General features: G+C 38.5%; 1 protein-coding gene across 14 annotated transcripts in view; it reads right to left on the minus strand.

Moving 5' to 3' along the window:
* Positions 1-1,473: 1,473 nt before the first annotated feature.
* The window catches only part of LDA (limit dextrinase), a 100,336-nt gene continuing 88,294 nt past the window's right edge, over positions 1,474-13,515 (minus strand). For 5 of the 14 annotated variants that reach the window (XM_089929610.1, XM_089929609.1, XM_039123540.3 and 2 more), the window contains 7 exons: positions 10,399-10,473; positions 3,683-3,771; positions 3,398-3,475; positions 3,053-3,191; positions 2,137-2,246; positions 1,940-2,039; positions 1,474-1,843 (listed from right to left, as the gene is read on the minus strand). In XM_089929610.1, the coding sequence (XP_089785736.1) occupies positions 1,733-1,843; positions 1,940-2,039; positions 2,137-2,246; positions 3,053-3,191; positions 3,398-3,475; positions 3,683-3,771; positions 10,399-10,473 (702 nt within the window). In that variant the 3' untranslated portion in view covers positions 1,474-1,732. Of the gene's footprint in view, positions 1,844-1,939; positions 2,040-2,131; positions 2,247-3,051; positions 3,192-3,397; positions 3,476-3,682; positions 3,772-10,398; positions 10,474-13,515 lie in introns of those variants that run through there. The other 9 variants (XM_089929612.1, XM_089929611.1, XR_016399877.1 and 6 more) reach the window with 8 other exon arrangements.

Genomic DNA, 13,515 nt, shown 5'->3' on the forward strand with positions numbered 1-13,515 from the left:
TACAAAATAGATATTGTTTAGATACTATTTGGAAACCATAATGAAGTGATGTCTTAAACATAAACACATAATTGCGTCACACCATGAGCCAAATTTTGGTTTAATTATGCAAGGTTGGTGTATCAAGACCGCGACAGACCAGTTCTGAACTGTGCATGGGCTCAAGGCTCCATTATTTGGATGAAGGTCACATGTAAGCTAGAGAGAACATGACAGACCATTTAGACTGCTGGAAATTGGACGCACTAAACAAACCGCGCCTAAAACATTAAAAGTACGCCTTTATCCACGCCGAACTTGCAAAATCTGATCTCTTGCATCTCTTGCAAAATTACCAGCATGGGAGCTCGGGTTTCCAAGAAAAACATGAGATCTCCCCCAGGCTGAGACAGGGTGCCGACTTTGAGGCTCTTGCTACCCTAACTTCTAGCTAATAAGTCCATCTTCAACCTTTATTCTTAAATATCATAAAACCTGATGCGATCTGCCGCTGTAATGCTGGCTAACCGCACCATAAGATGATCACCTTTTCTATTTTCTGAAAAAAAAGAGATGCGCATTAATATCCACAGACACACAATCGATTACTTGCAGTTTTGGCTCAAATGCATCACATTTGCCCATTGTATGATGCCCAATTGTGCATCAACTTTATTTTAGCATGAGCTCGTTCATAGACTCACGAGGCAAGACACAAGGAAAAATTGGACGACGACTTTGAGCTCTAACAAAGAGTTCCATATGCTTTAGAATGGGAGAGCATCGTCCACTCATATATTCGAAGGATTTCGGATGCTTCGGTCCCTGGGGATTTCAAGAAGAAAATGAAAAGGAGAAAAAGTGGAAGCACAACATAATGCAGAAAATGGCCTGATATGTCGCTTTCTAGGATCTTATGATGCTGATATTTTAAACACATTATAATCTTATAGAACTCGCAAACGTTGTACTGCGGGAAACGGGCAGCATGGGGCAAAGGAGGCAGGTGACGGTCGGAATGTGGAAATCGTATCAGTTGTTACCTATCATTTAGGTTCAAATACAGCTACTACGGCAAAAACTAAACCTAGGACACTGACTACATTGCAAACCCCTATTGCTGGATTATCTAGATGTCGCCATCGACCTTAACCACAGGAACTCTGAAAGTTCCAGAAACTTCCACGAATCCTCCTAGTCCATTGCAAAGGGCACTATCCAACTCAAAAAACAGCAGCATCCCATTAAAAAACATGATCCACTACACAGATTGTAATTGTGAAGGACCGAAATGCACTGACAGATCTGATGCAGATGAGTCAAAACATGTGAAGTGGATTTCAGTTAAACCATGCAGCCTTCAGAGAGACGCATGAGATTTGTGGAAGCTAACAACAGAATCATCCATCACAAAAATTTTGGCTCTTCCAGTAATTTGGAAACATTGATAAAAAAACAAAAAAGTTGCATCATATCCACACCGATAGCGTCACATTCATAAAGGTTGCACAAGGCATTTTTATTTCAAGGTTTTAGGATGGAGTTAATCAACTGCTGGAGAGTAGTGCTCTGATTCCTCCTACAGCCTTTGACTGTCAAAATACAGCATTGTTCCTATCAGCCTTGTATATTTCCAATTAATTCTAAATTTCTTCTATGACAAACTTTAGACATGTTGCTACTGCATCTAAAACAGTTACCAATATCCTCACTGCTTTCGCACTCTTATGAAAGCAAAAGATACCAGGCATGCTCAAGCGCCCCTAACTTCAACAAAGACTGATGTTGTTCTCCGAGGAATGGTGAAACACCCGGACGCAGCCTCGTATGATGATTCTTTAACTAGTTCGTCTGCCGATTTCAACTGCACAAGTCCCCATTAGTCAGGACTCATAATCAGAATTTTCTCCCTTATCAAAATTTTTTTAAAAAAAACCGATCACTTCAAAAAATTAACTACCTGTACAGGATGCAACTGAAGCATTCTTGATTTCAATGCAGGAATTTGTAATGAGATTTTAGTCGGGCATGCATTAAAGACAATAACGATATACGAATAGCTGCAGCAAGTGATAAAACAATTAACATCATGTAAAATTGCATGATCTGCTGCACATCATTGCCTAAGAAGGGTTAGGGGGGGCACATTTACATTACATTGGATCTAGCTGAGCCATGCCAGGTCTTCCTTCATGTCCATCTTCAACACTCATAACAATGGCTCCTGGGACCCATGAGGGTCCTGTATTATGAAAACGAACTCTTTCCTAACAAAACATGACAGTCAACAGTTGAGAATTGAGACAATATAACCACTATACGATAAGATTCAAAGGAGATGACAGTGTCATGCAATTGCAAGTGCAAGTCTGCTTTGATGAATATTATCACTCAGCTTGAATCAAAAACTGGCTGCATAGGACTAACTCAGAACCAGAAATTCATGGCCCACTGGTTACACGAATTATACCATGCGTTTGTTTCCCACTTCCTTGTAGGCATGAATACAGAAGTCCAGATCACTTGGATCCACTGCATGTTGCTGACATGATTCAAGGGAACGAGCTCTCTAATTCACTGTATACGTGCACACATGTATATAGAGATATGCTATTTTGTGCTCAGGTGGACCAGAAAATTGGTCCGCCCACCTTCAAATCAATGATAGGTCACTCAAATTCAAGATCCAAACTGTTGAACATGATTTACACGACGAAAAGGCCTGAAACCAAAATTCACGTATTTTGGTGGTCTCTAATCTAATTATCAAATAGGTATCAAAATGGATGGTTTTTTATAATGTAGGTCAAGTTCAACGGTTTGGATCTCTCTCTCTCTCTCTCTCTCTCTCTCTCTGTGAATAAATATATGTATATACGTCCATGTTTCAATCCAAAGCATTAATTGAAAAAAAGAAACAACAAAAAATGTTTTTTGGTAATTAAACACCAAACAATGTTTAGGTCAAGAGTTTCTATAGAATGATTCTAGTTTATAATAACTTTTAATTTGCATCAATCAATTAGTATGATACTTTTTACAGCTTTGATTGCCGTCCCCAGTATATTAATACCTGAATGGCATTTGTTGTCATCAGACGGAATAGAGGTGAAGAGTATCTAATCTTCAAAAGATCTACAAAATTGTCAACTGCAGCAAGAATGTGATGTTTATGAGGCTTGAAGGATGGATTTGCTAACCGTGGCTTAATCCTGGCAAAAATAAATTTTCAATATATCAAATTGACACTAAACATAAAAAAGAAAAACCTAATGTTCATATACTGCTGCACTGACCTCGATAAACACAAAATATGTATGTCTTCAAAGAAAAGAAATAAAACTATTACTTGTTTGAGGTAAAGAAAACCATATATTGATACACTAGTTAGTCAAACAAAAGGCAGACGCATACTTACAGAGGCCAATTCTTTTCATTCTTTTCTCTTGGAGGAAGTCCAACACCCCAATTGTTTGATTCAAAGCTAAAGTCAAGCCTTAATATATGGGAAGAAAAACACAAAGTTAAAATTAGGTCAATACAAACAGCAACACGTGTACCAATAAGTAATTGTTTCCCCTAATATGGTGATGCTACACATCATCTGAAAGATTGATAGGGAAAACAAACATGCTTCATCAAGAGAACGTCCGAGTTAATGGAGCATATCCATTCCCACATTAATAAAAATAGCAAAGCTAACCTGTTGAACCAATCACCAGAGTCATACGAGTCACGATCAAGGGATTTTGACCGCAACAATTCATCACCAGAATGGAAAAATGGTATTCCCTAATGAATGAAAAATAATATAGTTCATACTGATGATCTTAATTCCAAGATATTAGACACAAGGCATTGTTACATAGTATCACCATCAAATGAAAATTGGTAGAAAAAAATAAAAGTTAAGCAACAGAGTATGGAAGGTACAAGGCTTCAAAATCATACGTTGGTGCAAAATTATACATGTTTCAATTTAAAAGAGACCTCCATCTTTGTTTTGGTCTAATTAAAATTACTCTATGACCAGCAGATTGTACTATCATATGCACAATTCTTTTAGAATCACATAGAAGATATGATGTTCGCAGTTTACAGCATTAGGCAGGGTTGCATCAAAACATTGGGAATTAGTATTATAATTGATGAAGGGCAGTATAAATTTTGGATACCAGTTCTTGTCAATCAAGGCAATGATAAGGATTGTTTAAGTTTCTTATTGGTACTATTGCATGGGTCATCATTATCCTATAGAAACAACATTAATACACAATAGCAACATATGACCAAGTAAAGGATCATTTAAGCTTTCTATTTTTATACATCTATTTAAATGACAATATAAGTTGACATTTATTAAATAGATGCTCATGATTTTAAAAGACTAGCTTATGTTTTCAATGCTTTTCTTTCCCCGATTCTTCTTTGAGTGTCTTCTGTCTTTTCGAAGAAACTTGTTTGATCTGGTTGTCAAGATATCAACTCTTCATGAAGAAATCATGGACCAAGTGCAGATAATACTAAGATCTAGATTCTGTTTCTAAATTAACTTGATAGGACATCTTCTAAGAATCCCATATTAAAAGACTAAACTAAACTTTAACTATATTGTGGCATCGGTGGCTTAGGGAGATATCATGAAAGAAGTATGACACAAAAATATTGGCCTTTATCATTGGTAGTTCTTTACCTTACTGAGGAGATGATGGTTGGTCTTTACAACTATTCACTTGGTGTATCCTTTGCCACACAATTGGTTGAAAGTTGAAACAAAAATAAGTAGGATAAGTGTTCATGTTTTAATTATGTCCTACCACATTATTTGCTCTTCAAATGACAGTTTTATGTAATGGTGCTTATAAAAGAAAAGTTATTACATGAACAACTTTTTTTATTACATGTTGGAACTTAGATCATTGCAAACTTGACTTAATATTGAGACAATGGGTCTGCATCACCATGGACCAGATGTCTGGATAACACACACAGAGAGAGAGAGAGAGAGAGAGAGAGAGAGAGAGAGAGAGAGAGTTTAGTGCAAGCTTTTAACTACCGATACTAAACCATGTAGCCTTTTTCCATCAGCAAAGTATGGTACCACCGAATGCAGCTAAACTGATAGCAATAGAAAAAGAAAAACCATTGGTATAAACCGGTATGGTTGGTATGGTGCCTTTTGTATGCACGAGTACAGCTGGTATGTATTGGTACACAAAGTTTGTGTGTCTTGACACCTATACCACTACTGGTTTTGCATCGGAATGACACGATACCAGTTGTGCCCAGCCTTCCCCTTCCAGTGGCTTTTTGAGTTCATGGTTTAGTGTTTTAAATGGCATCCCCAATACGCGGCTGGTCAAGAGATCACATGATGTATATGTGGTACATAGGCACATAAGCATTTTGTATCTTTTAAATATTAAGAAAGCACAAAAAAGTACAATAGTAACAGCAATAACATTAAAACAAATTAACAATATACTAAGAAAGATAATTATAACATTATTGTTAATATAATTAGTAATTGATACTACAGTATTATTAACAAATTAATTATATTAACAATAATAAGAGTATGAGTAGCAAATTAGCAATTAAACAACATAGCAATAGATTAACACATTAATAATAACAGTGACAACAACGGCAATGGCAGCACATTGATAACAACACAATGACATTCATAACATCAACACCTTTCTTCAAAAAAGAAAAAGGAAACAAGAAAATTAACACAGGATATCTAACCATCTATTGCCGTCTATCCATTGTCATTTACCAATGTCATAGCTTCCAGTGACCGGTGACATAACTGTGATTTGTAGTGCCATAGCTACCATCCAACAATCTCAAAAGTCAAAACCATCTACCTCTCCTCCAGTCCTCACTTGAGTTTAGGAGATTAGGGCCTAGGATTCAGGGTCTTAAAGGATAGGAGTGAGGTTAGCGGCCAGGTGAAGTCCTCCTTCGCTTAGTGCTCAAAACTCGCACCCAATTTGCATGAACCCACCCTACCTGCATGAGCTAGAATAAGAGTGGGTAGCATATGCGGTTGCATAATACTAAGTATGCCACCTATCTTGCCCATATGTAGTTTGGTCAAGTAAAATAACTGCATAGAGGGATCATGGTGTTGTTAGGGGACCAAACTTGCATATGTAGCCACATATGCAGTCGCTACATTGATTTTAAAACAATGAGGGAAACCTAGCTGGGTGATAATGTGTGGCGGGTGAGAGGGAGCTCAGGAAAGGGGGAATTGTTGGATGTTGTTGCACTTGTTGCATCCTTAGTGCATTCCATCTCATGTACTTTTCCTTTTTCTTTCGCTGCCATGCCATCTGCCCCCATCAATGATGACCTGGTTCCGCTTCCTTGAATTGGAGACAAGATTGTCATGATGGTGTAGGCAAGTGTTAGATCGGAATGCCCTTAAATCGATCTAATTACCTCCACACATGGAGAGAGGAGGATAAGGAGAAAGGTTGGGCCATAGAGTGGTTCATTGCGAGGGGGATGATTCAAATAAAGGTAAAGGGGGTTCATGGAGCTATGTTAGACAGAGAGATTTCATTGGAGAAGACATAGAGTAGGCAATTTTTCAAGTGTTCTTATTTTAGATTATTATTTCTTAAATGATTTATTATATTGACCAGGTTGATTAGAATATAGTTGGGACCGCAACACTCTAGGCTAATCAAATTCTGATTAGATTTGGGTCAGGAAGTTTCTGACCCAATTGAAGTTGACTGACCTGACCATTGACCCTATGCGGAGGTTTGGGAATTCAAACTAGGGCTGTAATGGATGGATCAGAAGACATCGTCGATCCAATTTGGCATCACATGATCATAGGAATTTTGTTTTTGTTAATAGTTTCCTAATGAATGTTAGAACATGGGATATAAGGGGTCTTCATGAAGAGGTTTGAAAGTTGCTAAATAGGCATAATACACTAAAGCTATAAAATATGTAGACAAAAGTGGCAAACAAAGCAATGATCAATCTCATTCTACTGCTTTCAAAAAATAGACTTGCTGTATGAACAGAACAGAGGATGACACAGTAAAGAGGCTTAGGACTACCAAATGTGAAACGCGAGTCTACATGAAAGATGACAAAACAGAAAAGCTTCTACTGTACAGTAAGTAATCATAATGTATTCGACCTGTCAATATCTTGTTTCTTGGTAGCTCAGAAGATGAAGAAACCACCAAAGAAGGATATAAAATCTAGCAACTGGTACATTGATCAATCACTAACCCAATCAGCACTGATAAGTATCAAAGGAAGCATAATCAGCTACATTGTGAACATAGAAAGAAATATTGGCCGACTACACATGCGCAAAAAGTGCATTACAAGTTTTCTTTATTTTGTTTTTTAGGCAGAGGGGAACTCTTGAACAAATAAGACCAGCTGACAACTCCCATTACCAAATGAGATTTGAAAAGACCTTGTTATCAACAGGAAAAGGTAATATTGGAGCATAATCCCTGAGTATGGGGTGAACACAAGCCTAAACATATGCAGCAGCGAGCATCCTCAAGGCTATAGGTAACCACAAGACTTGTAAAACAGTTAACAGGCTTGTGATTGATTTAAGTACTGATACAATAATCACATTCTTCAATTCTTCAACATGCGGAATGAGCTAATGCCACCTACAGTGTTTAAAGAAGGCATTATTCTGATCTGATCATCTGAGAGCTAATAAGATCGAAAGACAAAGATAACATGCTTCCAGGTCCGCCGTACCGGTACCGGTCGGCGTACCAGTGGCCGGCCGGACCGGTACGGTACGTACCGGCCGGTACCGGTGGTTTCAAGAACCACAGCGCGAGGCGCTGTGGTTCTTTAAAAAAAAAAAAATCGTACCGGTGCGAACCGGCCGGTTCGCACCGGTACGAGGCCGGTACGGGCTCTGAACCGGCTGGTACGCACCCGTACCGGCCGGTTCGGCTAAAAAACTGAAAAATACCGGTTTTTTAGTGGTTCCAGTACCGGTCTAGGACCGGACCGGTACGTACCGGCCCGTACCAGCCGGTACAGGCCGGTACGGCATTCCATGATGGGAAGCGCTCAAACTAGGAAAGAGAGGCCAAAAAAGGTGCCAAAACTTGTGGGAAGAGTGCAGAAAAGGCCAAGAAGAGGCTACATGAAGACCTTAATAAGGAGATCAATCAAGGAACTTTCATGCTTGTATCTAACAAAAAGGGGTCAATTCATAACAAAGATGATCACCAGGAAAATGGACAAGGTTGTCATTCGAGTATAAATGAAGGTCATTCATCCTTGGTATCATATTTTGTTAAACCCAGATGTCAAAGCAAATCTTGTCTTCATGAATGGCTTACACTTGGTTGGAACCTCACTTGTAGGGAGGGAAATAGAATTCGAGAGTTGTTAGAAAAAGCCGAACCATCTTAGATGCTAACAATATTGGATGCTGGTCACCATGACATTTGAGCTTTCATGAATATGATTGGCTTTAAAGTAAACTAAACTGCAGACAGCATGGGCAGGTCAGAAAACACAAGCACGAAGTTAGTGCCCTATGTGTGCACTAAGATGAAATTCCTAATATATTAACGTAGAAGAGAAAGTGGGAAAATTGGTGCTAATGAGCATCAACAAAGGACAACTTTCTATAGAGACATTGGGATTAGAGGGGTCACAAGATCTCTGGGGCAAATAATGGAAGCTCCTACACAAGAAACACATTCTCGCCGCAGTTGATTGGCACCAGATAGAATTTTAGCAGTATAAACTACTTGTTACAGACTGAGAGATTCTATAGGAATTAAAACTAGGACAACTAGCAAGGTCTCATTTTGTTCTTACTCCAGTATTTGGGTCAGTGTAGCCAATATATCCATTATTGAGGTCAAAGTCATGCATCAATACTCTTTATCTCTAGCAAAATTTCACCATCTGATTTCATGGTAGATTTTTAAAATATATTTAGCCATAGTTAAGCTATATATCATAATTCTAAGGAATTTATTGCATATCCAACATTTCTATTCCTTTTCGATTAATCCTAGCAAGCTTGCAATCTTGTGTCTTTCAATGCCCTCATGTAAGAAATAATGGGGTTAATATGTAAATTTTCCCCTTATATCAGTTAAGATGCATAGAAATCTAAGGATGAATGCACATGGCATTTAGGAAACCAATCACCAAATTACCTGAGGTAGAAACAAAAAGTTAGTTTGAAATTGAATAATCAGTAAATTACCAATCACCCGTAAAGGTTGCAAACTTATGATGGATTTTATATTTTTTGGTCATGGTCCTTTTGAATTGCAACAAAAATTTAAATTGCCGGGTTTAATAGCTATATGTCAGAACAGTGATTAATGACAAGAGGGATTCTGATGGAGATGATCAATTTAGTATATTTGATAAGCAATACAAAACTGGCCTCCAAAGGTTTTGTCTGCTTTGTATGGACACCTTTAGCGAATCTTAGAAATTGGTGATAAATTTGAAATGTCTAGATTAAGGTGCATTATCTCGGTACCGATCTCCATACCAGTGCCACACAATCACTATATCAGTACGGTACGGTATGAGCTGGTTCGGCATACTGAGTGTCAGTATGCCCCCCGTATTATGTACCGGTACTGAACCAATATGATACGGTATGCCTCGTACTGCCCGGTTCAGTACGGGATGGTGAACCTTGGTCTAAATATAATATAATGAGGCATACATAGTTTAAGGTCTAATTCATGCATCGGAAACTAATTTCTGCTTCAACAACCCAAACAAACTTACCACTGTTATATTTTATAATATTCAGTTGTTTTGGTCGTGGCTAAAACTAAAGCTTGACACTCTTATGGAATAAAATATTAGGAGTAATGATTCTAAAATCTTAATATTTTCCAACTTTTTGCTATTGTTCTATTCTATCACAATGATGTAGGCAGCATTCTACTATTTCATGACTAAAACACCATCATTTTTATCTATTTATTTATTTGGCCCTACATAAGGGACTTCTGATCTTTCTTGATTGAGAAAGAAAGATCAGATCTCTGATCATCTAGGTAGACCCATCTTGAGACAAAAGATAATGCTATTTGCCATTTTACTGGTGAAACATAACTTTTTATCATGCATGCTACAAATTACAACGTTCACTACTCATTCCTTGTCATTTCATGGAGCTGAAAAATGCTGAAAATCCCTATCAACCCAGAGTAGCATACTACATGATTCAGTCAACAAATGCTTATTTCTAATACCAGTGGCGAAACTCAAAAAAGCAGATGACATAATAAAAAGAAAAAAAAGTACCTCCCGCATTTACCATATGTATGAAATCTTTAAGGAAAATATCAACAAAAAAAAGCAAGATTATATGTAGAATACAATGTATGCATGACTAATAAGCACAAGACAGACCTGTGAAAGAGCTACAAGACTGGAGGCCAAATGATTTATCCTACATCTGTCATCTACTGAGAGTTCCAGTGCAGTCTGCAAACAAAATAACCAGATTCTATGTAAGCAGAAAAGGAAACTATTTGAAGCGACAAGCACAATGGCCTGCACGATGCATGCTCTCATTGCATGAAAAATAAAGAGGTGAGATTGGAGGCTAATGATGATTTGAACATATAATCTAACTACACAAGAATTTAAAAAAAGATAATTATGAGGAGAGGCATGATAAGAACGAATTAGTGACCAAGAATTTTTTCAGCACCATGGACCACCTGTACCATCCATCAGGATTATGCACCACCAGAACAATTGGTTATAGGTATTCTATGTTGAGACTGATATTCATTGCTGAATGCTGACCATTAAAGTGAGGACCTTAGGACATGTTTAATCTCACATTGGTTGTGCATTGGAAAGATTTTGGGTTACTTAAAAAGGACCAAAGACCCCATATTATAACTTTTGGCTAGCCTTTTTGGGAGATCATGGGTCATTACAAATGGCATCAGCATGGATACAAGACACGACCCATGTGTGACTAGATAATACTGTAGCTAAGGTTCGTGGTCTCGATATCGGACCCCGTACCGGTGTCATACTAGCACAATATTGGTACAATATACTATAGGATCTTTTCGCCATACAGGTGTCGATTCACCTCTTTTACCATATACGGATACCGATCGGTATGATACACCTTGTACTGCACAGTTCAGGCCGGTACGACAAACCATGACTGCATCATGAGCCCTTTTAGGGCTAACCATGAGCTGGTTGTAATATTTGGATTGAATTTGTAATAAGACCCTTTCTATGGCAAGGGCGCTGAGGCCTAAACAAGAGGTGTGGGAGGATCTATGTCGACATGTCTTTGCTCCCATATAGGTTAATCATTATGTAGATATTAGGTACTTAAACAGGAACAAGGATCCCGAATTATAACTTTTGGTTAGCCTTTTTAGTTCAAATATCGTTTTATTTATCATCTTAAGCTTTCAATCAATTGGTTAATTAACATAGTATTAGAGCTTAGCAAGGTTTTAAATACTGGTAGGATGCTAGGACGTCCCACTATCCACAGTTTCAAGATAGGATGAGTTAGGAAATGAACCTGTATGGGAGAATACATGGGGCATCCCATTTTATGAAAAATCTGGGGTGGCCTCGTCCCACAGTATTCAAAACCTTGGTGCTCAAGTTCTTTGAAGGTCAGGGGATTGAATCCCCTCCAACTCGATTGCATATTTAGTTTTTCTTGATTATTTGTTATTGACTCTTATCTCGACTCGATTAACCTTCCATGTGTATGGTCTGGGCCGCATGTGAGGGGCCAGGTGTTAAGCCTAATACTCTTTGTTGACCCTTTCCTTATGACTTACACTTTTGGATTCAGTTGGTTAGTTACATTGTATACCATATGAGGACTAGTGTGACCATATGTGCCACATCTGTTATGCATTGGTGAGATCATGGGTATTTATATAGGGCAAAGAAACCTAAATAATACCTTCTAGCTAACCTTTTTGGATAAGGTCTTAGGTTGTTACAAATTGTATCAGAGTAAACCCAGCCCGTAGCCCATGTAGATTAGAAGATGCTGCAGCATAGGCCTTTTTGTTACTGACCATGGAATGATCGTGGTGATTGTAACTAGATTTATAACCTTAGTCCAACGAGGATGCCCAAGCTTAAACAAAGGTAGTATGTGATGACTCGTGCACTGAGAAAATTTTAGGTTCTCATATAGGCCAGAAACCTAGATAATATCTCTTAGCTAGCCTTTTTGGGCGAGGTTTTAGATCATTACATGAGCCATCACTACTACACCATCTTCACAATCTTTTGCCACAACTCAGAATTCTTTGGAGATAATTGAGCTCTTACTTGCCAGAATTAAGATAAGAAAAGGTGTAGGAATGAAATCTCCAATGAAATCTCTCTTGATCTTGATTCGACCTCTCCTCTCTTTCTCTATCACCTCTGTCGATCCATCCCCTCGTCTGCCGATCCTAATCCCCTCACCTGACTTGACGTTAACCCCGTCAGTGGCTCTCAACCTTGAAGCCAACATTGCAACTTGCTAGCCCACCATCGCCCTTGATGTTCTCTTCCGCAATTCATCCACCGCTTCCACCATCGCCATCTTCTCTGCCAGTATCAGTAGAATGTCAGGATAGTACATCCCTCCCACTCCCCCTGACTCTCTCTCTCTCTCTCTCTCTCAATTTAAGGATAAAGCTTAGGGTTTTGGATAAACTAGCACCCGACATACCAATATGAGTATCATGTGTCGGTACAATATGGTACGGTACCGATGATGTACCTGGCCGATATGACTCATGATATCGGTTTTGCGAACCTTGGCCAAAGTTGCATTTAGAACAAGAGCATTAGATGCAAGCAGCGATGATAGGAGGCAACTCAGATAGCTAGATAGTAATAAGACCTATAGCTTGCTCTAGGTCACAAAATTTGGGTAAGAATGACTTGGTGGGTAGCATCTTTTATGTTGGCAATGAGTGCGGGGACAACTATTTAGTGTTAGGGAAGTCGATGATTCTAAATTGAGAATAGTCTAACATTACATTCAAGTAATGGATGGAAACGACACTCATTGATGGAGGATATGGTATGATTTAGGATTTGGTGGCCAAGGCGCAACCCCGAGATGCTCTTAAAGTAGATTTGGGTCATGGATTTAGAAGCTGCTGCTATTGCGGCAAAAATCGTTATAATGGAGGTGTACATTTGATTGGCTTTCTTTCGACCCATATTAGCATTGTAAGTTATGTGACCAAGGATTTGAGGCTTCTAGTCCAGCTAGAATAAAGGGCTCGTTTGGTTCACAGGAAAAGGAGGGGGGAAAGTGTGGTCAACGGGAAAGTAATGAAATGCCTCTTGTTTGGTTGGAGTTTTCAAAGGAGAGAGATGGGAAAGTTGTATTCCCATGGGAATATGATTCCCACATTTCATGGGAAAGTCTTTCCCATCAGAAACATGGGAAAGTTACTTTCCCATGAGGTGGGAATCACTCCTTTTTTATTTTTTCCCAAAAAGACCCTTCAGCATTAAAGA

This window comes from Phoenix dactylifera, chromosome 3 (genome assembly GCF_051530095.1).
Source record: "Phoenix dactylifera cultivar Ajwa chromosome 3, Ajwa_hap1_PhDact_Kaust_v1.1, whole genome shotgun sequence".
Lineage (NCBI taxonomy): Eukaryota > Viridiplantae > Streptophyta > Magnoliopsida > Arecales > Arecaceae > Phoenix > Phoenix dactylifera.